Source organism: Mirounga leonina, unplaced genomic scaffold (genome assembly GCF_011800145.1).
Source record: "Mirounga leonina isolate KUSES-001 unplaced genomic scaffold, KU_Mleo_1.0 Mir_125, whole genome shotgun sequence".
NCBI lineage: Eukaryota > Metazoa > Chordata > Mammalia > Carnivora > Phocidae > Mirounga > Mirounga leonina.
In genome coordinates, this window is record NW_023270305.1 from 41,532,124 (window position 1) to 41,559,043 (window position 26,920).

A 26,920-nucleotide genomic window follows, 5' to 3' on the forward strand; every position below is an offset into this window, starting at 1 on the left:
GGTCTGTGCACTTCCACTGGGGTCCACTGTCTCCAAATAGGTGTGTCTGAGAAGGCTCACAGCCAAGTGGGTTCTGCTCGGGAGCATCAGGGTTGGGACTTGAGTAGGTAGAGAGTAAAGGGTATGCCAGGCAAAAGTAGGAATCTTCTGCTATTAACTAGCTGGGTGAACAAGTTAACTTGAAAAACTAGCTATAAAATGGGAATGATACTAGTACCTGCTAATAGGGTTAGGGTGAGGATTAAGTGAGGAAGTCCATGGAAAACTCTTAACCTAAGGCCTCACATATTGTAAGCACTCGACCAATGCTTACTCGACCAAAACCCTTTGTTTTCTCATCATATTTTGTGGGTGCTTCTGTTTCACCTCAAATCATTGTCTTGCATGTGTCCTCCCCCCGCTTTATGCAGTGAGACTTTGATGGGCAGGAATCATTTTACTGGATATGTAAATCCCGTGTGGCCTTACCCAGTAATAATGGATACCAAAAATTCAGCAAATACTTGTGAAATTTAACAGAATTGACCAAGGGCAGGGAGTAGGGAGCAAATAACAAGAGAGAGACTGAGAGGGAGATAGAAGCAGGAGGAGGAGGGGCGCCTGGGTGGCCCACTTGTTAAGAGTCTGCCTTGGGCTCAGGTCATGGTCCCAGGGTCCTGGGATCAAGCCCCACTTTGGGCTCCCTGCTCGGTGGGAAACCTGCTTCTCCCTCTCCCACTCCCCCTACTTGTGTTCCCTCTCTCACTGTGCCTCTCTCTGTCAAATATATAAATAAAATCTTTTTTTAAAAAAGAAGAAGCAGGAGGAAGAGAAGGAAAAGAAGAAGGAGGAGGAGGAGGAGAGGATGGAGGAGGAGAAGAAGAAGAGGAAGGGGAAGAGGAAGAGCAAGAACAAAAGGGGGAGAAGGGAGAAGAAGAAGAAGAGGAAGGAGGAGGAGAGGAGGGAAAGAAAAAAAAATTCTTCCTAGGGTTCTGCTCCTTTCTTGGTTAGTTTTGGGGAAAGATACAGCCTAATCCTCAATAACAAAAGCCCTCATAGAGATCTTGAGCCTCCTGTGACCTTCCACCACCCAAATTCAAACATTGCGTTTGAGCCACTCATATGTCACAGCCTATAAACCTTGTGTTTCTCTTTCCGGTCATGTTCTCTGTGCATTGCCCTTGAGTACAAGGACTTAGATCTCTTAAAGCCCTTGTTTCTTAACCTACCACCCCCGCCAAACGCCATGTAGCCCTCATTCTTACTCACGTTCAAGGAAAGGGAAACAGGGTAGTACAGTAGGAGTACTGGCTTTAGAGTCAGACACACTTGGTTTTTAATCTTGGTTCTGTGCTCTTCAGCACGCTCTTAACTTCTCTGAGCCTCAATTTCCTCTTGTGTAATGTGGGAATATGTGCATCTCACAGGATCATTGTGTGGATGAGAAATAAGGTGTGAAAAGCCCTTAGCACTGTTTAAAAGCCCAGGGCGGAAAAAAAGCCCCACGCAGAGAAGTAAGGCTTGCAGGTTTTAATGTTTCATGATTGGTAAGAGCGGTCTCTAGGGGATCCCCAGAGAATCTGTTCTGACTTTAGAAGCACTTCCTGTGGACAATGGAGGGCCCTGCCTCATCATACTCAGGCTTGCTGATCCACATCTGCTGAAAGGTGGAGAGAGAAGCCAGGATGGAGCCTCCAATCCAGACCGAGTACTTCCGCTCTGGGGGAGCAATAATCTGCAAAGAATAAATGTGGTGAATCATAATTAGCACCCAAGGGAATAGGGAGGTGGTCCAGGAGATCATCTCATCACAGTGCCGGGCTGCCCCAGATAAGGACAGCCTCCAGGTCAGAAACAAACAGGGTAAACCTTGTGTTAGATTAGATTGTTGCTCAAATCTTTACTCTCGCCCTCGTCCTCCCCCCATGGGAAGGATGCACTGTTTCGCCCTGTGACTTTGGGCTGGGCCCTGTATTTGCTTTGACTGATGTGACGTTAGCAGACGTGACACAAACAGGAGCTTGATATGTGCCTCAGGCCTGCAGCTAAGCCTCTGCCATCCTGATGAGAAGGGCTTCCCTAGAAAAGCTGCTGGCCCTTCAGCCTGGGCCCCAGCATGAAAGCTACAGACCCGACCTGAGCTGGCTAGACCCGCAGAGCTGCTGAGCCAGGCCTGACTTAGATCAGCTGACTCCCACTGACCTGCAGACGCACACGCACAAAATACTTATTATGTCCCTGAGATTTCATAGTTGCTTGTTCCTCAGCAATAGATGACCAATACAAACATCTATAGGGAAAGTGCCGCTCTGTTCTTGCCTGGAGTTTGGATGCAGGCACAGCTGAGGCTGGGCTTCTTCCAATCCCGAGTCAGCCAGCGCACTCAGACCCTGTGTGGAGCTTCATCTGTCAATAGCCACTGGTAGCTGACGAGTCCTGAGCTTAGCCTCTAGAAGTTGGTTGTCCTGTCAAACAACTTTGAACTCCACCTACAAGTGGATCCAGAGGGACAGCTACTAAAGGGTCTAAGGATTCAGGGCCAGAATAAACCAGACACTGAATTGATTGTTTTTGTCTCCTTAGACCCTCTCTACATCTTTCCTAAATTGTGGAGATCATGGACTTGCACAAGAAGAAGTGTCTTGAGAAGTTATCTTTTTATTCAGTCAGACAAAGGCACTCGGTCACTCTTTGGACTGATACCTCAAGGACCAGCCCAGCCATGTTATTGCTGTACAGCTCTGGTTGTGAGAAGAGTCTGGGCTTCCCTGGGCTGGGGTCCCCCGTCTCAATGCCACCCCACGTCACCGCTCTTCTTCCATATCTTCGACACCTGTCTTATCTCCCCAGTTCTTCTACACAAATCCGGCTGTCCCGTTTGGCTGGGCTGTTCGTATGCACACACATACCCACTGGGGCACCTTTGCTTGCTCTACTTCCCCTGCCTCAAGTGCCCTTTCCCCTCCTCATGTCTTATTTACGTTGCCCTCTCAGTGAGCACGTGCACTGATTAGATTCTAAACTCCTTAAAGACGGGCACACGTTGTTAAACTCAGGGCAGTGGCTCACAAATCGGGATATGCATCAAAACGCTGGGGTTTGTTTATCAGTATAGGTGATGGGGGCCCCCCTGATGTGGTGAGCCAGAATCTGGGGGTGAGGCAAGATGTGGTCAATGGTCCTGGTAAAAAGCCCCTGCCTCGGGCCTGGCGCCATGCCCTGCCATGCTGCTCCAGTGGATCTGGGTGAGAAGGGCCCGCAGGCTCCCACCTGTTTCCTGGTAACCTGCTCTGCTTGCCTTTGCTGAGCACCATCTGCTAGGCAGGGGGAAGGCCCGGGGCAGCCTTCCTTTGTGAAAAAGTTTCTTATAATATGCACTCCCTCAGATGAAGCCAACTCCCAGAGACCAACTTTATGGTGAGACTTTGTAACTTTCAACCTATTTGTTATCTCTATTCGATTCCCAACTCCTTTTCTAAACCTGCTAGCAGCAAAATTCCTAGAAGCCCTAAAAAGCTCTGTATGGGGTGCCTGTGGGGCTCAGTCGGTTGGGCCTGTGCCTTTGGCTCGGGTCATGGTCCCAGGGTCCTGGGATCGAGCCCCACGTTGGGCTCCCTGCTCAGTGGAGCCTGCTTCTCCCTCTGCCTGCCATTCCCCTGCTTGTGCTCTCTCTCTCTGTCAAATGAATGAATAAAATCTTAAAATAAATAAATAAATAAAAGCTCCGTATGGTTGCTTGGTGACCAGAGGCTGGAGAGAGGCGGAAGACAAGTGGGCCTCCATTCTGACGAGGCTTGTGAGGTGAGCTGCCTTGGTGAGCAGCTGCGTGGGGAGGACGTGAGCCAAGAGCAGACAACAGATCACAGGCTGTCCAGGAATCAAGTGATACCCCTGTGAGTTTGAACCAGCAGCCTGCCCCATGCCAAACTTTCTCTCTGTAACTTTCATCCTCCTCTGAGGTAACACCCATATCCATTTTAAAGTCTAAAGATGCTGTAGTGTTGCTTCCTTCTTTTCTTCCCCTCTATTTCCCTCCTCCTGATTGTATCCTCAACCCCCTCGATATTCTCTTCATCCCAAATTCTTTCACCACCTTCTCATAGGACATCATATGATTACATTTGAGATCTCATGCTAAACATGTCTCCAGCTCATCAGTTCCCAAGGAACATAATCCCCCGAGATGAAATCTGTCCTAGACCAGGAGACCACCAATCTACGGGCCCGGCAGACTGACTTGGAGCATTTCCCAGGTAGGCAAGTGTTTGTCCAAAGAACAGAATGGAGGGAACTGGGGCAGAACCCACCTTGATCTTCATGGTGCTGGGGGCCAGGGCTGTGATCTCCTTCTGCATCCTGTCAGCAATGCCAGGGTACATGGTAGTGCCCCCCGAGAGGACATTGTTGGCATATAAGTCCTTGCGGATGTCGATGTCACACTTCATGATGGAATTGTAGGTGGTTTCATGAATCCCGGCGGACTCCATGCCTAGTGCAGGTCATAGTATCAATCAACACCTGTTAATTCATAAACACCCACACCTCCAGCTCCTCAAGTGATCCTTCTGTCTTAGTTCAGACCCTTAATCACCTCCCAAACGGATTATAGGATCAGACCTCTAACTGGCTTTTGGTTCCTCCTGTTCTGATTGATCTTTCACACTGATCAGCGAGGGTATATTTCTAAGGGAACACTTTCAATGAGTCATCTTTTTCCAAGCTTTATTGAGTTATAATTCATATATCATAATATTCATCCTTTTAAAGTCCAGTAATTTTTAGTAGTTTCATGGATTGTGCAACCATTGCCAAAATCTAATTTTAGAACATTTGTAACACCCCAAAAAGAAACTCTGTACCCATTAGCAGACACTGCGAACTTCCCCTTCCCCCCTTCCCCAGCCCTAGGTGATCACTAATTTATTTTCTATCTCTATAGATTGGCCTGTTTTGGACATTTCATATAAATGGAATCCTACAATATGTAGCCTTTTGTGTCTGGTGCCTTTCACTTAATGGTATGTTAATGTTCACATTTCACCTAATGTTTTCAAGGTCCATTAATGTTAGACCGTGTGTCGGTGTGTTAATCTCTTTTATTGTAAAAAAATATTCTATTGCATGGATCTACCCACCACGTCATCTATTGACAGCCCCCCCCCCCCCCCCCACTTATCTACAGGTTACATCTAGCTACCTTAGCCTGGCCCCAGGGCCTTCCACAGTGAAAGGCCTGCATGCCAAACCAGCTCATGCCCACCTTCCTGGCCTCCCCCACCTCTAGTCTTTCCTCCATGTGACATAATTTCACACTGAGGTTAGAGGAACCTTCCTAAAATACAAACCTGACCTTGCTACACTACTGCCTAAAAACTTTCAGGGATCTCATTGCTGATACGATTAACCACTATGCTCTTGGTGTGGTCCAGCCACTCTCTCCAGTTTCCCCTGTGTGCAAACACACACACACACCCACCACATTTCTGCCATCGTGTCCCAGGTTGACCACGACCTTTCACACCTCCATGTCTTTACATGGACCCTTCCATCTGCCTCGTATGCCATTCCCTATCCTGCACTCCTTCCGTCCCCAGATACCCTCAAATGATACTCATTCTTCAAGATTCTGTTCAAATGTTGGCCTTCCCTAAGAAGCCTTTCCTGATTTCTTAGGCTTATATCACTTTGCACAGCTGCTATGAACTACTACACTGTCTATTAACATTTGTTTGCAGGCCCAACTATACCTATACACTCCTCAAGAAAGCAATTGTCCTTGTACTAAATCTTCTCTTATTTAATCTTTGTTGCAACCCTATCTAGTTGGCACCAATCATCATTTCCACTTTATAGATGAGAAAACTGAGGTTTGAAGAAGACAACACGTCCAAAGTGACAGGCTTTAAAGGGGAAGAATCAGGACCTGAGGCCAGGTCTGACCCCATACCCATCCTGCTTACCGCTGTGGGTTTTGGCCCCAGTGACCTAAATGTTGAGTGATCCAAGAAGTGTTTTGTGTATTAACCTTATTCTTAGTTTATGTTATATTCCCTATTCTGCTTTTCTTTTATTTTGATTTCCCTATCCTTTTATTTTAAATTAGATTTTAGCGGGGGTGCCTGTCTGGCTCAGTCAGTAGACCATGTGACACTTGATCTTGGGGTTGTGAGTTCAAGCCCCATGCTGGGTATAGAACTTACTTAAGAAAATAAAATCTTAAAAATAAATAGATTTTATCTGGTTGTATTGTTGATGTGTTTTTGGCCCTTCCTGGAAAAATATGGGCTGTGTATAAATTATAAACAAAGTGTGCATGACTCCTGGTGTTTCTCCCTCCATACCTCTCCCCTCCCCTCCCAATTAGCAGGGACAGTAGGCAGCACCTCACCAATGAAGGAAGGCTGGAAGAGGGTCTCGGGGCAGCGGAAGCGCTCGTTGCCAATGGTGATGACCTGCCCATCTGGCAGCTCATAACTCTTCTCCAGGGAGGAAGAGGAGGCTGCCGTGGCCATCTCGTTCTCAAAGTCCAGGGCCACATAGCACAGCTTCTCCTTGATGTCTCGCACGATTTCTCGCTCAGCTAGAAAGAGTAGAAATGACAGAAAGTAGATACTCTGTTCTGTTAGTTTGTCCTATTTTTATCTCCATGAAAACCTCTTCTACTCTGGGTTCATTTTTAGGACAAATGTTAATTTTTCATTCCTCTTCCTAAAGTGCAAGTTCAAAATCTTGATTCCCAGGCAAAACTTTGCATGGGTTTTTCTCCTTGCTGTCTCTGCCCTGACAAAGCTACAGGCCTTCCTGAGGGCCTTACAGGACACATTTCCGGTATAGATGGAGGATTTGTTGTGATCTTACAGAATCTAGGAAAGCCCCTGCCTAAAATCCCTTGCCTGGGGTGGGCACTGAGGCATGACAACTTCTCCTTAGAAATTCAGACCTTATTTATTCCATGTGTCCTCAGACAAACCATAAATGCCCTTCGGTTACAAAATGCATCATCAGATTTTTACTACCATTTAACCCTATAAAAACCAACTTGGATCCTGGTGCAGACATGGACAGAGATAGCAGGTCCCTGGGGAAGGAGGGAATGCTGTGAAAGGGCACTTAAGGAGGTCTTGTCCCCATCCCGAGAGCATCTCAGTTGGGAAACTTCCTCCATAAGTAAGGCAGCCTTGACTATCCTAAGGCCCAGCCCCCAGCCCAAAATCCTCCCCATCTATCTCAAGAGAGTTTGAGGACAGGGGGCCACAGACTTTTCATCAGAGAACATCTGGTCCTAGCAGATTTGGTTTGAGCTGAAGTCAGAATCAGGAAAGGGGCTGGATACCTGTGGTCACAAAGGAATAGCCTCTCTCTGTGAGGATCTTCATGAGGTAGTCAGTGAGGTCACGGCCAGCCAGGTCAAGGCGCATGATGGCATGGGGCAGTGCATAGCCCTCATAGATGGGGACATTGTGGGTGACGCCATCCCCTGAATCCAGCACGATGCCTATGGAGAGAGGGGATAGGACCTATGAAAACTTCTTGTCTTTCATCTTTCTGGGACCAGTTGCTAAATGGTCTTCAACTACCATATTTTTCTCTAGCAGCTGAGAAAATTCACCCACCTTAAGGATCATCACTAATATTTTTTGTGTACATCATTTATTCTCCCAAATGAGACTGTAGCCTTCTGGAAGGCAAGTAAAACATCTTCCCTTCTTGTACTCCTTAAAACACTTTCACAGTACTGCGTATTTGTCAATGTGCATCTCAGTTGCCCATTCTTTAAGGGAGGCTGGATAATTTGCATATCCTTCTGGCATTAAACTAACACATATGCACATGCATGGAGAATGTTAGATCTGGAAGGGACTATAAAAACCAGCCAATTTGAAAAAAAAATTAACATTCTCTACTGATGAAACTTAAACCATGGAGGGAAATGAGCTTTTCAACATGATAATAAATCTCTTTCAATCCAACAGCCATATCATAATTGATGGAGAAACAGTATAATATTATTGTTGTAATATTTAATATTGTCCTAGATGTTCTAGCCAATGCAATATGACAGAAAATAGAAAAAGAGGTATTATCAAAAGAAATAGAATTGTCATTGTTTGCAGATGATGAGGCTGTATACTTAGAAGACCCAAGAGAATCAACTGAGACATGGCTCAGTAAAGGCCAGATGCAAAATAAATATCCAGGGACCAGTAGCTTATACTTGTACAAGGATGCTGATCACAGCATATTTTATAATAAAAAGTAAAAAACTGGGGCACCTGGGTGGCTCAGTTGGTTAAGCGACTGCCTTCGGCTCAGGTCATGATCCTGGAGTCCCTGGATCGGGTCCCGCATCGGGCTCCCTGCTCGGCAGGGAGTCTGCTTCTCCCTCTGACCCTCCCCCCTCTCATGTGCTCTCTCTCTCTCTCTCTCTCATTCTCTCTCTCAAATAAAATCTTAAAAAAAAAAAAAAGTAAAAAACTGGAGACAACCATAAAGTCCAGCAGTAGAGAAATGGTAAAACAAATAAGTAAATTATAGAACCATCATACATTCCCCATCACTGTCCTTGTCACCAGCAGTGAAATTACCTTTTGTGTTTGCCCCTGCCCACTAGACTATTAGCTCTCTGATGGTAGGGTTGTCTTGCTTGTCAGTGTGTGCCCATGGCCTGTGCAGTCTTTGGCACATGGTAGGGAGTAATGGAAAAATATCTGATGAATGAATGAATAATGAATACTTGAATGAATGAATGTTAAACTATGTTCATGGAAGCTGTCAAGTCCCCATTAGAAATTGCTTTATCTTGAAGTTCCCTCTGTTTCCCTGAGCACCTTTCCATACCAAGGGCACATATATAGCCACCATCACAGGTTCATGAGCAGAAACATCCCAGTATTGTTGGAAAGTGTGTGTAAGCTTGGGGACTGAGCTTATATATATATACTGCTGGATGTACCAGTCATGCTTTGCTCATATCAATTCTTGCCAGCTCTACCGGGTAGACCTGAATGCATTCCACATGGGCTTCCCTTCTGTTACCCCTATGCAGGGTTTTCTGTGGACTTTGGCCGTCCCTTTGATTCTCCTAAGCGGGAACCTCTGCAGGAGTCCAGCTTTCCCTTCTGCCCCCCAGAGTCAGGAAGGGATCAGATTACAGGCTGCTCACCTGTTGTGCGGCCAGAAGCATAGAGAGAGAGCACAGCTTGAATGGCGACGTACATGGCAGGGACGTTGAAGGTCTCAAACATGATCTGAAAGGACAATGCAGGATAAAGGATGATATGGCAGAAATCACAGCACCTCTTGGCCCCCAGGATGGTTTGTGACCTTATTAAGGGCAAGGGCTGTGCCTTTTTACCCCGCTCCCACCTCCCACAGGGCCTGGCATAGACTACATACATAGCATGTCCTCAAAAATTGTTGTTGTACTGATGCATGAAAGAGAGAAGGGATCCATGCTGCATTCTTGTACCCATGTTTAAGAGCTCCTGGTCTCTTACCTGGGTCATCTTCTCCCTGTTAGCCTTGGGATTTAGGGGGGCCTCTGTCAGCAGGGTGGGGTGTTCCTCAGGTGCTACCCGCAGCTCATTGTAGAATGAGTGGTGCCAGATCTGGTTGAGACAAAAGTCAAATGAGCCAAGGAGATTCCTAGAAAATTCCAATTGGCATGCTCATGATGGGGGAGCATGACACAATGTCCACAGCACAGGCTGGGTTCTAGAGAAGAGACCTCCTCCGGAGCGGAGTGCTGGGAATTTCTGCTTGACCTTTAGAGATTATGTTCCTTTTCAACAGGGCCCCAGACAGGACTCAGACCTGGGGCCGATATACTTAGCATATTGATTACTTCTATTTGAACTTCCCCGTCTTTTCCCTTCTTCTGTCTCTCCCCACTTTCTGCCCTGGGGGGCCAGGCCAATTGTATCTCTCAGTATTTCATTGCTTCCTGGCTTCTGGCTATGTTTGGCTGATGGAAGTCACCAGCAAGAGGCTGGAGGGTGGGAAGAGGGAGAGAGGTCAAGCAATTCTCCAAGCAATGGTGTGGCCCTCCGTGAGCCCTGCTCCTATTGGATGGCCCCTCTTCCAGCTGTAGTGACGTTCCCTCACCCCCATCCTTCAGGCTGTCCCTAGTACTTGGGTGCCTCAACTTCCCTTTCTGGTTCCATAACTCTGCTCACACCTCTCTAAGTAGTCCTTTCTTAATTTCAAAACACCCACTGAGGGTATACTGTCTCCTGTTGGGAACTGGACAGGTATGCTTGAACTGTTGCTGTTCATTACTGGCCAGACCAGTGCTTTAGGGCAGGGTTTCCCAACCTCAGCACTTTGACACTTTGAAGTTGGATAATTCTGCGATGTGGGGGGCTGCCCTGTGCATTCTAGGATGTTTGGCGTTCCTGGCCTCCACCCACTAGATACCAGTAGCACCTCTCCAGCAATGACAAGCAAAAATGTCTCCAGACATCACCAACTCTTCCCCCCTCAGGAGGCCAAATTGCTCCTGTTGAGAATCACTGCTTTAGAGGAAGTAATTTCTTCCCACTGTGTCCAGTGATCCAAGATGACCCAACAGGAGTCTGTATTTCAGAGGGATTCAGCAAAGTGGCAGGGACATAGGGCTCTGATTTCCTCAGAGGTGGGGCATAGGATCATCTGCCTCCGTTATACCCATATATTTCTGGGCTCCTGGCTTTGGGCGAGGATGGTGCCAGCTGTGATGAGGGCAGGTATGAATCAGATATGGCCCCTTGCTCTTGGTTTCAAAGTCCGGAGGGGAGAAAAACACCCAAGAAGACAACATACAAAGACACATTCACATTTTGAGTAAAAGAAGAGGCAGTTCATTATCTGGGGGGTTGGAGTGGGCTCTGTAGGCAAAGGAGGGTCTCCAGCAGCTGAGAAGGGCATCGGAGGCAGAGAAAATGGCGCAAGCAGAGGTCCTGTCTGTGAAAGTTTCACAGGAGATGTGAATGGCAATTAATCCTAATTGAGTGATGGCAGAACTTCTTCAAATGTGGGCCCCAGATGCTTTGTACCAGAATCACCTGGGATGACTGTCATAGGTGCAGGCCCCCAGGCTGTATCCCGGACCCGTGAACCAGAATCTTAGGCGTTGGGCCCAAATACCTGCACTACACTTCATTTCACTTTTTAGAGCTTTAAAAGTGAAAGGTGTTGATAATTTTAAATTAGAAAAAAATATATATATATATTTTAAAGATTTTATTTATTTATTTGACAGAGAGAGAGACAGCAAGAAAGGGAACACAAGCAGGGGGAGTGGGAGAGGGAGAAGCAGGCTTCCTGCTGAGCCGGGAGCCCGATGCGGGACTTGATCCAGGGACTCCAGGATCATGACCTGAGCCGAAGGCAGTCGCTTAACCAACTGAGCCACCCAGGTGCCCCGAAAAATATTTTTAAAAGGAGTAAAAATCTCCCACATTTCCATCACCTAGTAATAAATAGTTAACATTTTGGCTTTTTCTTCTTACTAACCTTTCACCTTTAAGTATTTTCAAATTTATTTCTATCACCATTTATTATTTCATATGCTTGTATTTATTTATTATGCTATTTTTATACTTTTACATTCAATTTTGTTTCCTGCCACTTTTCAGTTAGTGTAACATAAAGATTTCCTTTTCCAGGGCGCCTGGGTGGCTCAGTTGGTTAAGCATCTGCCTTCAGCTCAGAGCATGACCCCAGGGTCCTGGGATTGAGTACTGGGTCAGGCTCCCTGCTCAGCAGGGAGTCTCCTTCTCCCTCTCCCCATCCCTCCACTTGTGCTCTCTCGCTCACTCTCTCTCTCTCAAATAAAATCTTTAAAAAAATTCCTTCTCCATAGTAAATATTTATGTTTAATAAATTGAACATTTATTTTTAATGCTACACATTTCATCATATACCATCATGTATTTACTCATATTACTATCAACAGTATCTTCGATTTTTGTTTATAAATAATCCTGTCATAGTTATCTTTGTGCATATTACATTTTCTTTTTTCTATTCAGGACGTTTCCGAAGAAAATAATTTTTAAAGTGGAATTACTAGGCTAAAGAGCATGGCGATTGGAAGACTTTCTGATTTCTATCACCGACAAAGAGGTTAAATTACTCTTTACTCCGGAATAAGAAAGCCTGTTTTACCCGTACCTGCATTCAGGGCTCTTGCTTTTAATATATGAAATAATTTGATAGGGAAACGTTGTTTCCCTTTGAAAATTTACATTTCTTTCAAATGAGTTTAAGTTTTTTCAGATTTGCAACTTTTTATAATTTCCATTTGGCAAATTATCTGATCATATCCTTTGTTTATTTGTCTGGTGAAGACTTTGTATTTTTAATGATCAATTTACACTACCTGTTTATGTTAACCTTCATTTCACTCATGAATTTTTTTGCAATTTGTTGTTTGTCTTTTGAATTTGGTTATTTTTTTTCACATACTGGAAGTCATGATTTTTAAGAAATCACATTTGTTATCTTTTCCTTTAAGACTTCTTTCACCAGAAATTTGATGAATGCTCATGCTTACTATATTGTATTTTTTTTTACCATTTGAATTTTTATATTTAACTTTTATATTCAACTGATATGTGTTTGGTGAAATGGTATGAGGTAAAGGCAATGAAGACTCCCTATCCCTAAAATAACTCATCAGTTGTCCTGGAATAATTCCCTGAATAATCCTTTTCTCCCGTTGGTGTTCAAGTTTCATTTATCATGTATTTCCTCCTTACTTTTGTGCTGATACCAAACTGTTTTAATTTTTTTTTTAAGATTTTTATTTATTTATTTGACACAGAGGGACACAGCGAGAGAGGGAACACAAGCAGGGGGAGTGGGAGAAGGAGAAGCAGGCTTCCCACCAAGCAGAGAGCCCAATGCGGGGCTCGATCCCAGGACCCTGAGATCATGACCTGAGCCGAAGGCAGACGCGCAACGACTGAGCTATCCAGGCGCCCCCAACCTGTTTTAATTTTTATAACTATATTTTAATATGTGGGTATGGCAAGTCTCCTCTCATAGTTTTTTTCACTCATTTTGTTCTCATAAATTTTGCCTTATTTCTCCAGACATACCTTATGATTATTTTGCAGAATTAAAAATTGTGATTTTTTTAAAATTTGAATTCACAGAAGCAGAAAATAGGATGGTATTTACCAAGACCTGGGGGGAGGGGAGATAGTGAGATATTGGTCAAGGGATACAAAGTCTCAGCTATGCAGGATGAATATATTCTGACGACTTAATGTATAGCATGGTGTATTTGAAATTTGCTAAGAGGGTAAATCTTAAGTGTTCTCAGTACAAGAAAAAAAGTAACTATGTGAGCTGATAGATACATTAATGAACTTGAATGTGGTGACTCTTACACATATAAACGTATATCAGGTCATCAGGTCACACCTTAAATATATACAATTTTAAAAATTGTGAGTTTTTTTACTGGAATGGCAATGAGCCTAAAAATTATTTTGAGAAGATTTGACAGCTTTCCCCTATAGTGGTTTTCTTTAAAGCACATAGTATACATAAATATATATATGTGTATGTGTATATATATATACAGATACATATATATATATTTAGAGAGAGAGAGAGAATGCACACACATTTGAGCACTTGAGGTGGGGGAAGGGGCAGAGGGAGAGAGAGAATCTTAAGCAGGCTCCACACCCAGCGTGGAGCCCCAGGAGGGGCTCGATCTCATGATCCTGAGATCATGACCTGAGATCCTGACCTGAGTGGAGATGAAGAGTCAGATGCTTAACCACCTGAGCCACCCAGGTGCCATAGGCACATAATATATTTTTAGGAATTTCTTTAAAGAGTCCACACATGGGGCACCTGGGTGGCTCAGTCCATTAGGCGTCTGCCTTCAGCTCTAGTCATAATCCCAGGGTCCTGGGATCAAGTCCCACGTCCAGCTCCCCGCTCTGCTGTGGGGGGGGGAGGGGGTGGTCTGTTTCTCCCTTTGCCCCTCCCCCCCCACAGCAGAGCGGTGAAAGTTCATGCTTTCTCTCTCTCTCTCAAATAAATAAATAAAATCTTTAAAATAAATAAAATATATTTTAAAAAATAAAGAGTTCATACATTGTTACTACTGTGCTAAAATATATACTAAAATATTTTGTCTGTTTTTGAATTAGATACTGTTAGATCTATATGAATAATATATGCTATTTATTGAGCATGAAGTATGTGGCATGCCTTGGGATGATACTGAGTACCAAATTCAATTTCCAAAGCAACCTAATGAAAAAAGTATTTTTATCTGCACAAACGGCTCAGAAGAAAGGACTCACTCGCAGATCTCCGTGCCCCTGACTCGGGGATCTGTGCTCTTAGCCACTCCATGATGCGAAGCGAAAGCTACGGTATTCTGTCTATCTCACACCCAGAGTGACTGAGTCTGGGATTTAGAGAAAAGCAGGGTGCATTACAGATTTCACAGCAACATTCTTTATTTCTGGTTGCGGTCTGTTCGATAAGCACTCTATTATCCTTCAAAAGGCACTCCTTGCAGAAACAAGGACTCTCACACAAATGTCAGCAGAATTTAGCAAAAGACTATCAGGAGGGCTTTATTAGCACACACATCATTTTGTTGATCACCAGCTACCATTTAAAAATTGCCCCCCCCTGCATTTTCTTGCACACACACAAGCTTCTAGAAACCCCTAGAGAGTCCTACTTAGAATTTTCATTAGAGAATCAGCATAACAACCTGGCATCGATGTGCCTACCTGAGGTCCTGCAGGGGAAGTGAAAGGAGAGAAGCTGTTTGCACTGTAGAGGCAGCCGTGGCCTCAAGCCCTTCTCCGGCGGGAGCTGCTTGTGAGGATGAAGCTGGGCATTGGGTGGGACAGGCCCTCCGATGCCAGACAGGGAGTTAGGGACCTACTGCCAGCTAATGAGGAGCTACAGAAGATTCCCAGGGGGGTGAGTGACACGATCTGTTTCTAGAAAGACAAGCTTTGTGGCAGCATAGAGAATTCACTGGATGGTGAGGCAGGAGACAAGGAAATCAGGACGCCATTGCAACCGTCCAATGAGAGCTGTTGGCAGCCCCATGGAGAGTAGCCATGCGGATGGACAGGAAGGAAAGAAGGACGTGAGACACATTTTAGAGGCAGTTGACAGGGCAGAGGCCTGGGGAAGATGAGGGTCATGACGATGCATTATTATACTAAAAGGGGGGTCCACCAATACCTTTTCCATGTCGTCCCAGTTGGTGATGATGCCGTGCTCAATGGGGTACTTGAGAGTTAGGATCCCTCGTTTGCTCTGAGCCTCATCCCCAACGTAGCTGTCTTTCTGGCCCATTCCCACCATGACACCCTGCAAAGCAAAAGACAAGGAAGGAGAAGTGAGTTGGCTGAGGGCTCCACTTAGGGGGATCCAGGAATTAGAGGGTCTCTGAAGAAGGATACAGATAGGACAGATATCCGTCTTCCCTGGAGACAGGACAGAAAGAGACAAGGGTGAGGCAGACACCCATGACTGTGAAGGCAGCGGGGAGAGAAGGTGGAAACTTTCCTGTGGGCTCAGCTCTCTTCTCTCTCCTAAGATGACATCATTTTCTAAGAGAGTGGGGCCTTCCATTCACTTCTTCCTTACTTCACACACACAGGACTTGTACTTGTCCTCCTCAAATACCCTCTGCTCGCATAACATCTCCAAATCTTGGCTCTTGCTCTCCCCCCCCCATATGTGGAGATCCTCATCCCCAGGTATCCCTTTTCTACAAAGCCTCTTCTTCCCAGGTCCCTCCACTCAGACTTAATCTCTCCCTCCTTTGCACTCCCCATGGTGAAGTCTTTTGTCTCTATGCTAGACTGTGATCTCAGGTTAGTTCACAGAGTATACATTTCTTAAAGGCAAGGGTCTTGTTTACTTGCATGTATTTTAAAAAGTTTCTTCCAGGGATGCCTGGGTGGCTCAGTTGGTTGAGCATCTGCCTTCAGCTCAGGTCATGATCCCAGGGTCCTGGGATCGAGCCTCACATCAGGCTCCGTGCTCAGCAAGGAGACTGCTTCTCCTTCTCTGCTCTCCTGCTCTTGCTTCTCTCTTTCTCTATCTCAAATAAATAAATAAAATCTTAAAAAAAAAAAGTTTCTTCCAAACCTAGCAATCTCATGGACTTAAACCATCCCTGCATGCCTGGAGTGTGTTGGGTTTGGTCCTGGATATTGCTCTTTGAAAGGTCTTGCTCTGTTAGTTGATCAGAAGAGAGTCCCCACCCCCAACACACACACTCATACAACTCACACACACACACACGTGCACACACACAGAGCTCAGTCCAGTGTCCACTACGCGGCGCTTTCTCCTAGTGGCTCAAAGCCTTGGGTCCAGATGAGCTCACACCTGGTGGCGAGGGCGGCCCACGATAGAGGGGAAGACGGCCCGGGGCGCATCATCTCCCGCGAAGCCAGCCTTGCACAGGCCAGAGCCATTGTCACAAACGAGTGCAGTGGTCTCCTCTTCACACATGGTGAGTGTGGCCAAGTGAACCAGGGGCTGGAGCACCTGCGGAGCAGGGGGAGAAGAGAAGTAGTCAGCCACTTGTCAAAATCATGTTGGAGACAGGATTCTTGGTTTGGGAGCTTGAGTCCTGTCTACCTCCGGCCAGGGCCCAGTTCCGTGAGGGACAGGCATGGACCTGGACTCCCACTCCCTGGCAGGTGGACTTCTTCCCTCTACCCTGTTGTCATGAGCTGAATTGTGTCCTCCCCACCCCGTTCCCCACATGCATATGTTGACGTCTTAACCCCCAGTATGTCAGAGTGTGACTGTATTTGGCGATAGGGTCTTTAGAGAGGTACTTAAGGTAAAATGAAGTCATTAATCTAACATGACTGGTGTTCAATACGACTAATCTAATAGGATGGCTATCTTTATGGGATGAGGAAATAAGGACACAGACATGCACAGAGGGAGACCATGTGAAGACACAGCAAGAGGGCAGCCATCTGCAGGCCAAGGAGAGAGGCCTCAGAGGAATCCAACCCTGCCAGCACCTTGAACTCGGACTTCTAACCCCCAGAACTGTGAAAATACAAATGTGTGTTGTTTAAGCCACCCACTCTATGGTACTTTGTTATGGCAGCCCTTAGCAAATGAATTCACCCGTCTCTTAGGGGCCTGAAATGACTATGAAGCTTTAATCCAACGGAAAGAATCTCTAGACATGAAATTTAGGAAAGGAGTTGAAAAATTTGCAGTATATATAGCAAAGGGTTATTTACAAAATAAATGAACACTTACAAATCAATAAGAAAGAAACAGCCCAAAGAAAAACAAGGGGTATGAACAGCTAATTGACAGAAAAGGAAATAGAAATACCCCACAACTCTATGTAAAGATGCTCAGCCTCACTAGTTATCAGGGAAGTACAAGTGAAATAAGTCCATTTTCACCCATCATACTGTTAAGATTCAATAGGTGTTGGCAAAGGTGGGGGAAACTGGCACTCTGACTCAAGAAACACACAAACTTAAACCTTGGAACTATTCCAAATTATGGGATTCTGCACTGAAGTCAAGAGAAGAGCCAGGCAGATCTACAGGGATTAAGGTGGATAGGTTTCTAAACCATTCTACTGAGTGACCAAAACAAGTTGCAGAGTAGAATGCATAACATAAAACAATTTATGTGAGTTCTTTTTAGTTTTTTAAAGATTGTATTCATTTATTTGACAGAGAGAGTACACAAAAAAAAGTGGGGAGAGGCAGAGGGAGAAGCAGGTTCCCCGCCAAGCAAGGAGCCCAATGTGGGATCCCAGGATCCTGGGATCATGACCTGAGCCGAAGGCAGACGCTTAACCGACTGAGCCACCCAGGCGCCCCTACGTTGAATTCTTTTTAAAGTACAAAACAATATTGTGTATTTTTCATCATTTTCTTTTTGTGGACATGAACTCATAGCAAAAAGTTCTGAAAAGCCAAGTCTCCCACTGATCACCCTTGATTACCTCTGGAGGAGGCAGGGGCATGGGAGAGGAGGTGCTGGGTTTTATAGCTGTGATGTTTTCATTTTTTTCCAAGAGACACTGTATTCATGTATAGTTTATAATAAAAATAAACAATATAACATGTCATTAAGGGACAAATGATGCAGTAGTTACAGGTGAAATGTTCAATCCTAAGGGCAGAAGCACCTCGGGGAGGAAGGGCAGGCTGAGAGGAAGGAGGCAAGAATCCTCTCCCCACGGAGAAAACAGAAGCCTCCTAGCCTGGGGAGCCCGGGGGTGGGGGTGGGGGGGCAGGGTGGAAATGGGGAAGGCGCTGGCCGAGGACTCAGGGAGGCCAATTTTCAGCAGTCCAGAGGAAGGGGAAGGTGGCTGCCGAGGAGGAAGGCATGTGGAAGCTTCATTCAGAATATTTGACCACAGGTGGGAAGGAGATAAGTGCTACAGAGACCTGTGACCCTGGCCCCTCCGTGGCCTCACGCTGAAGGTGGACAGAGCGGAGAGGAGACAGCCACAGGCCTGTGAATACAAGGTCAGAAAGGCCAAGTCGAGGCTGAGCGAATCTTCGTAACACAACTTTAAGGCTCAAAGGGAGCTCTCCCTGTTATGTTCAAAGCAGAGTGTACACTAGGAAGAGGCCGCTGCGACTTCCTGAATCCATCTCTGCCTGTCCCTGTTCCCCCCAGGACTCCCCATGGCCGTGGATCCAAGTCCCAGCTCTCTGACTCAGACCACACGGCCCCCCAGGGTGTGGCCCAGCCTGAGTCTCCAGGCTCACCTTCCTCCTTGCCCCCTCTTTACTTTCTTACTCTGCCTATGTGGACTTTTCTTTCCATTCTCTGAACTGTGTCCTCTTCTCTCCCTGCTGGACTTTTAGACGCAGGGTCTGGAGCACCCTCCCCCCACCTGCTTGCTGCTCTAACCCCTATCACCTGCCCGGCCTCTGCATGGACACTGTATTTTCTTTTTTTTTTTTTTAAAGATTTTATTTATTTATTTGACAGAGAGAGACACAGTGAGAGAGGGAACACAAGCAGGGGGAGTGGGAGAGGGAGAAGCAGGCTCCCCGCAGAGCAGGGAGCCCGATGCGGGACTCGATCCCGGGACCCCGGGATCATGACCTGAGCCGAAGGCAGTCGCTTAACCAACTGAGCCACCCAGGCGCCCTGGACACTGTATTTTCATGGGGCCCCTCTGGCCCACCGGTCTGTCAGCGGCCCCTCTTCTTTGCCCCCAGCACCTTGGACTTGCACAAGCCATGATCAACTCTGCATATCCCAGCTCGTTTGCAGCTCTGCAAAAGCTGGAGCTGGGTCTGTCCTGTTCCCCAGCGATTCCTCAGTGTGCCCAACACAATGTCTGGCACAGAGTGGGCTCTTAAACCTTTGTCATCAATGGGGCGCCTGGATGGCTCAGTCGTTAAACGTCTGCCTTTGGCTCAGGTCATGACCTGAGGGTCCTGGGATCGAGCCCCGCATCGGGCTCCCTGCTCGGCGGAAAGCCTGCTTCTCCCTCTCCCGTTCCCCCTGCTTGTGTTTCCTCTCTTGCTGTGTCTCTCTCTGTCAAATAAATGAATAAAATCTTAAAAAAAAAAAAAACACCTTTGTCATCAAAATGAATGAGTGAATCAATGGATCTCGAGGAGAACGACTTGCAGAAGAACAAAAACAGAGCAAACATTGGTAAGGGGAAATCAAAGTCTGTGACCATGTAGAGACTGAAAGAAAACACCTTTACCTAGCTGCTTAAAACAATATTGTTTCTGGTCTGAGCAGTTTCTGGATGGCAGAGAAGATCCCTAACTTCCTACCATGTTAGAAGAGTGGAAGATGAAGGGATATCAGAAGATTGAAGATGTGCAAATTTGTTCCAATGTTCAAAAAGGGAAAGAAAGCAGATTTCTAAAACCTCAGATACTCTTGATATGCAAGTTAGGCAGGTTTCCAGAAGGCACTGTTAAAGAAAGCATTATTAAAGAAGCAGTGATTTCTTATAATCAGTAAGGGTTTACCAAGAACAAATGTTGGCAGAGTGACAGCCTCCCCTTTCCTTCCCGCTGTGGGCTGGGAATGCAGGAGACGGTAGGAGGCATTGAGCTTAACTTGATCATGGCATTGGACAAGGTCTCCTGTGATATCCATGTTGACAAAGCCATGTGCGCTGAACAATCAATCAGTTAGGCACATTTACAGCTGCCTGAGTTACTGTCACTGAAAGGTGTCAATTAATGGGTCATCATCAACCTGGAGGCAGTGATAGGCCTCAGGGCTCCACTTTTGGTCCTTTGTCACACATTTTTATAAATATGTTGGATGAGAATATGGAGCACATACCCATAAATTTCCAGAGCCGGAAGAGAATGTAATATTAAATATGTTGCATGGAAGAATCAAAACCCAAGAAGATCTCAAGAAACAGAGACAATGAACCAAATCAAATAATATTAAATTGAAGAGGGTAAATACAAGGTTCTGTATGTGAGTCTAAATGAGCAAACTGTGAGAGCTCTTGTTCAGCCTCTGTGAGCAGGACCTGCGGGCTTGTGGACGATTAGCAGTACTCTGCTGACCAGCATAAAAGCCAACCTCACCTCTGGCTGGACTACTGTGTCCGGTGCTTGGGGCCACCCTTGCTGGCAAAGGTGTGCGGAGGTGGGTTTGCATTCATGAGTGTCAAACTGTACTACTTTTCAGAGGGGGAACTCGAGAAAACTTATCAAAAGTCTTAAAAATGTACATGTCTTTTGACTCCACAAAGGCACTTTCAGGACCCTCTTCATCCTTGGTGAATACTCACGGGCAAGTACAGAGATTAGGCTAAGAGCTAGTTTATCACAGCTTAAAATAACCAAAATCAGAAACAGAAGAAGCTGTTGCATAATAAATTGGTTGGTAAACTAACTGCCAGAGGCCCTCATACAATGGAGAGAGCAGAATATTTAATGCAACAGAAAAGGTGCAAGGTGCATTGCTAGGTGAAACATAGCAGAATATCCCATGTCTCCATTTTTGGAAAAATGATTTTTAAATTTGAAAAATGTAGGGCTCTTCACATAGATTATCTATTTAGTTCTCACACACACACACACAAAAAAAAAACCCAAGGGAAGATATATTTACTTCTATTTTGCAGATTTGGAAACCCAGTCTCAGAGAAGTGGAAGAACTTGGAAAAGGTTCTAAATCAGGGCCGGCATCAACCAGGACAGGTTCCAAAGCCTGAAGCTTACACCTTCCTCACCACCTTAGTGAATCTGTCCTAACTATTCCATGTTTGGTGTTTTTGCCTCTGCCTCTCTGTCTCTCTAGAGCTGTTGGCAGCAAAAGCCCTAAACAAAAGGGTCTGTGTTCATTTCTCTCTCTGAGCCCCTGCACCCCTCCTATGCCAGGACTAAATCTGTGTTTTGTGTGGATAGTCTGTGATTTATGTTTATAGCCCCCAAACCTAACTTGGTGTCTAGCACATAGTAGGTGCTCAGTAAATGCTGCGTGACAATCCCACCACTTGAGTGGCCCCCTCCCGACCTGGTCTGCTCTGCCCCTGGGATCCCTGAGTCCCCACAGTCCAGTCTCATGACAGCTCGCTCACACGGACCTGATTTAGAATCACACGGGGGCAGTTTTCTTTCTCTTCACAAGCTGCTCAGCAGACTGTTGTGCTTCCCTGTTCTAGCAGGTGGTCCACAGTGAGGGGAAAACAACCTCAAAAGCTCGAAGGTAGCCAAGAGGCAAAGCTGCACCTCTGGGACTGTCTCCCTCGAGGGTCCCCTCAGCATCTCTCTCTGGTGTGATTTATAGTTCAAGCCTGCCTGGCTTTTCAATGAACCCTTTTGTCTCCCCCTGAGCTCCCCCCACACAGAAAGAGAGGGTCGGACTTTGTTTCCCAAGCAGAGCAGCGGCTGAGACAAGCCACAAAGCAACTTGAAGCTGTCAAGTCAACAATGCTGTTCTTTAGGTGGATTTAAATCTGCTTTTTTGGAGTCAGAACTAAATGAGAAGTGACAGAGGTGAAGGCAGGGGTGGGGCTGCTGGCCCGGAGTGGGGCCTCCATGGGTCCCCACGCTGGCTGGGAAGGAGACTTCTACTGTGGAGCCAGGCTCTCCTGGAATGTCTCCACCAGGAGAAATTCTAGACTTTCCTCAGCTGCTTGCTGGTAATCTGTGGCTAGGCTCGAGCGTGTCAGCTGAACCAGAGCCAAAGTCACTGTGGTTTCCTGGGGTCACAACCACTTTCTGCTCTGAGAAATTCAATCAAATTGTTCTGGCTCTTTCAGCACGTACTACATCTGGTCTTCACAGAAGACTTCACAGAGTTACAAACACAGCTCTACCTCCGCCCCTCAAAGTGGCCAAAACCCAAAGACATAATGAGTGCAAGGAATTTGTTCACTTGCTCATCTCCCTGGCCACCCTCAGGCAAATATGAGGGCAGAGATGTTAGCTCCCCAACCTGTCACTCTGAAGGAGACAAGATTTGACTTCAGAGTTCCCTCCAGCTCCCCTTTCTTTGCCCTTCTCCTCTCTCAGGGTACCCCCTTCCCATGGCCCAGTCCCCCGTCTGCCCCTCTGGACTTCAGTTTCCTCAAGTGGAAAATGGAAAGGGTAACATCTATCTCCTGGGATGATGGAGCAAATGAAGTAATGGAAATGAAATGGAAATGCTCTATAAATTATAAATCGGGGCCGGCAAACTAATGCTGGTTTTTGTACGCCCCACCAGCTAAGAATGATTTTGATATTTTTCTTTTTTCTTAAATTTTTATTATTTTTTTTAAGTAAACTCCATCCCCAATATGGGGCTCAAACGCAGGATCCCGAGATCAAGAGTCGTGTGCTCTACTGACTGAGCCAGCCAGGCGCCCCTTGACATTTTTCAATGGTTGCAAAAAAAGCCAAAGAATAATATTCTATGACCGAAGAAAACTACAGGAAATTCAAATTTCAGTGCCTATAAATAAAGTTTTATTGGAACACAGCCACACCTGTTCATGTACATACTGTCTATGGCTGCTATTTCTATGATGGCAGCCTCGAGTAGTGGCCACAGAAACCTTTAGACTTACAAAGCCTAAAATATTTACTATCTGGCCCTCCTCAGAAAAAAATTGCCAACCCCTGCTGTACAGGTCTGCAAAAATAATAGTTCTTATGATCTCTCTTACCCTTCTCCATCAGAACTTGTTCCCAGGATGAAGTCTGTCATATTGGAAGGAGCTGACCCACCCACTTCACAAATCAATGCTTTTTGAAGGGATGATTGAATTTATGCCAGCTTCCAAAGACATTTTCATTTCAGGGCAAAGTTTAAGCCCTAAAAGGAAGGCCTCTCAGATGGTGAGACTTCAAGCAATAGTTGGAGAAATATTTTGGAGTGAGGGGTTCAAATGACATTAAGCAGCCGCCTATAATAATCCGCATACACACAGATATTCACACAATTAGAAAGCTTGGCATAGAGAAAATTATTTAACGAAAAACACCCCTTCGGTGGAAAAATTCTAGCAGCATCTCTAATCAACGTCATGTTGTCTTGACTTGGTTGATATACAATTAATTAAATTAAAAATGACTTCTGTTTAGTAGTATTTCTGATCCTCAGGAATCTGGGCCTGTTGTCTTTTACCTGGGCCTCTCACTCGCTCTCCCGGCTCCGCTCCAGTCCGGACCCCCTCTCTTGAGCTCCAGACCCTCAGAACCAACTGCCTGCGGGGCATCTGCACCGCAGACCCGGTGGCACCTCCACTCCACCTCCGGCACTTCTCCCTCATCACAAGCCTCCACCTGGAATCGCACCGCCCACCCCGGAGGCCACGCCCAACACCCGACTCCTCCCACCTCCCTCCCAACCAATCGTCAGGCTCTCTTATTTCTACCTCGGTGCCACCCCTGGCCCGCCGCTCAGGCCCCCTGCGCACCGCGGGAGCGCTCTCGTCCGGTTCCAGTCCACTCTCCTCACAGCTGCCAGAGAGTAGTCCTTTCGAAGGGCAGGTCTCTCGCGGTCACCCTCCTGTGGTCCCCCATTGCTTAATCCTTTAGTGTATGAAGCCCTCATAATCCCGCCCTGCCTGCCCCTCTGATCTTAGTTCTCCATGCTTTCTGCCTTGAAATCTAAATTCAATTGAGACACTGAAACAGTCCAAAAACCATGCTTCCCTGACACCGAGACTAGTTCTACTTCAGGACCCAGCTCAGGTACCCCTTCCTCCAGGAAGCCTTCCCTGATAACTCCTGGACTAGGTGAGGGCTCCTCCTGGGCTTTGTGTGTTTGTTCATCTTCCCCAGTAAGGGCAGAAGCCCCTTCGCTGTCCCTAAGGAGTAGGAACAGTGCCTGGCACATAGTAAGTACTCAATAAATGTTGGTGGAATGAACAAAGGGAAGGAGCAAAGAACTCTAGCCTCAAGTCATGATGTCATACTGCCTATTTGGTGTCCCAGACCTGTCCCGGACCTGTCCACTGCTCATTGCAATTTCTCCAGTGCCCTTTCCTCTCCACCAGAGGAAGCTCCGTCTCTTTTCGGCCCTAAGGGCTAGCCACAAAGTTTAAACTTGTTCAAATAGTAAAAGCAAGTGCTTAGAGCCTCCATGTACAAAGTGTGGTCCCAGACCTGCAGCCTCAGCATCACCTGGGAACTTATTGGGAATATAAATTATCTGGCCCCACTCCAGCCTACTGAATCAGAATCTGGGTTGGAAGGTAGGACAATCTATGTTTTAACAAGTCCTTCAGGTGATTCTTAAAGTTTGAGCACTCAGGGCCGGGGCCCTGACAGTGTTGAGCTGAGCACCCTGTAAATGTATCATCTCATTTAATCCCCACAACAGCACTGCCGAGTAGATGTTATTATGAGTACTCCCAAGTGAGAAAACTGAGGTCACTCAGCAACTCTGGCAGCTGGGCAGTCTGCCTCCAAGGCCTGCACCACTGCACTAAGCTGCCTCAGCCATAAACAGATGTTAGCAGACTCTGGTCACAAGAGTGGAAACAGCCCCTTGGTCTCATTTCCCTCTTAATTGTGTGTGTGTGTGTGTGTGTGTGTTGGGGGATGGGAAGGGTGGACGAGGGCATTGGCTGGCGGTCTCACAGTTGCCTGTGAGCCTTTTGGGCAACACTTAACTTCTCTAGGCTTCAGTGTCTTCAGAATGAATTGGATGGCTCTCAGATTCGTTCATTCGTTCCTGCCAGAGCTAAAACTGCTGGATGCCACAAGACACTTGCCCCTGCTCCAGCCCTGACTTTCCGCATCCCCCAGTGACCCTGGAGCCTTCAGGGATTGAAAAAATTCTCCATCTCAGCTGAGCATGGAGCCGAGGATGGGGAGACCCACAAGGGGACTGAAGAAAAGACGCTCCTACTCCCAACACAGACATCTCACAGACACTGAGACCATTGTTGGCTTTGATTCAAAAACCCCGCGAAGAAGCTGTTTTCCCCGCAAAGCATCTGCTCCCCTAAAACAGCCTCCCAGACATTCGGAGTCATGACAAGGGACATGAGCACCGGCCCTGGTGAGCTGGGTGAGGGAGGCCACAGGTGTTCTATCCCGCCCGCCCCCCCGAGCAAAGGGCTGGCCAGGATACCCCGTGGCCAGAAGTGCCTTTTCCCGGAAGGCAGCAGCGTGCTTGCAGGCACCACTGCCCACCGATGCCTTCACGCGTGGTCTGGGCCAGCGTCACGGAAGCCAGGCCAATCTGGAGGCGCCTCCCGCACCCAGGGGGCCAGGCGGCCCGGAAAGGAAGGGCTGTCAGAAGTGGTGCAGTACTCACCGACTGTACGAGAAGTCCTTCTCCCAGGGACTGAGGGCTGCTGTGTCTTTGGCACAAATACCAGAGCAATATAAAACCCCAGAGGCGGATCTTCTTTAAACAGAGTCCCTAAAAAGGCCAGCTGACGGTGTGTTAACAATATTACCATATAAGGTGGTTTTTTCAATAAATCGGCCGTGGGGGGTGGGGAAGGGGGCTGGGTAGAGTGAATTATCATTTGAAAAATGTATGCAAAAGGACTCCAGGGGCAACAGCCCTGGTGCTGGCGGATTTGTTCCTTTTTTGCTGCACTTGCATCAACAAAACTCACACCAGGCCTTATAAGCTGCCCAGAGAGAGGCCAGATGCAGCTCTGCTCCTGGAGAGAGAACCATACCAAGAATGGCAGTGGGCCTCCTCCCTCCACACCTCCCTCCTCAGGCCCTGCTGCCTGCAGCTCCCCCACCCTGGGGTCGGCCTGGGACAACCACGCTGTGCCCCAAAGTGGATGCCATTGTGCCTGGTCTGGTACCAGCCCAGGACAGCTAAAAGCTGAAGGGAAACTGCCATCTATAGCTGGGAAGGAAATCCCATGTGCCCCACTCACACAAGCTTCTAAATGCTGGGCCGAGTCCAACCTGGACACCTTAAGCCACCTCTGGAACTTCACTGTCCCCTGCCATTTTCCTTTCCTTACTGGATTCCCTCTGCCAGTTCCTAATTTTGGGGAACTACAGACCAAGGGAGCTGCCTTAACACGCCTAACAAGACTCACAGCTTGTAGAATGTTCCACAGTCCTGTGGTTCTTGCTCTTCTTTTCATAATTCGTGTACTCTCCCTGGGCTACTGTGTCATTCCCCACACTATCAGCCACCAGCTCTGTGGCGAGTACTCTCAGCTCCACATTCCCACAGTCCTCACACCTGATGCCTAATCCAGACTGAAATTACCAAGTGCCTTTTGGACATCCCCACCCAGATGACCTTCCAAACCTGAACCTTTGTCCCCTCCCCTCAACACTACTGTGCCTCCTTGGTTCCCTACCTCAGAGTCTTTCCCTTTGGCCCTTGAGGCTAGAAACTCCAAGTCAGTCTAAACCCCTCCCTCTCCCTCATGCTCCGCAACCAGCTGGGCTCCCTTCCTGGTGGCCCTCCCCTCCGAGGGTTTCCACTCTTGTGCCCCTCAGCTCTGCAGCCTCCCTTCCACCCCTGCTAGCCCCGC

The 26,920-nt window shown here is 46.8% G+C and overlaps 1 protein-coding gene across 1 annotated transcript; it reads right to left on the minus strand.

The window, feature by feature from the left end:
- Positions 1 to 1,494: 1,494 nt before the first annotated feature.
- On the minus strand, positions 1,495 to 25,790 carry ACTG2 (actin gamma 2, smooth muscle). Its single transcript, XM_035001288.1, has 9 exons — positions 25,720 to 25,790; positions 16,354 to 16,515; positions 15,196 to 15,324; positions 9,477 to 9,587; positions 9,143 to 9,227; positions 7,313 to 7,474; positions 6,368 to 6,559; positions 4,287 to 4,468; positions 1,495 to 1,714 (listed from the first exon to the last, which is right to left on the minus strand). The coding sequence occupies exons 2-9, from the start codon at positions 16,477 to 16,479 to the stop codon at positions 1,571 to 1,573; spliced, it is 1,131 nt and encodes a 376-aa protein (XP_034857179.1). The 5' UTR covers positions 16,480 to 16,515; positions 25,720 to 25,790; the 3' UTR covers positions 1,495 to 1,570.
- Positions 25,791 to 26,920: the final 1,130 nt, after the last annotated feature.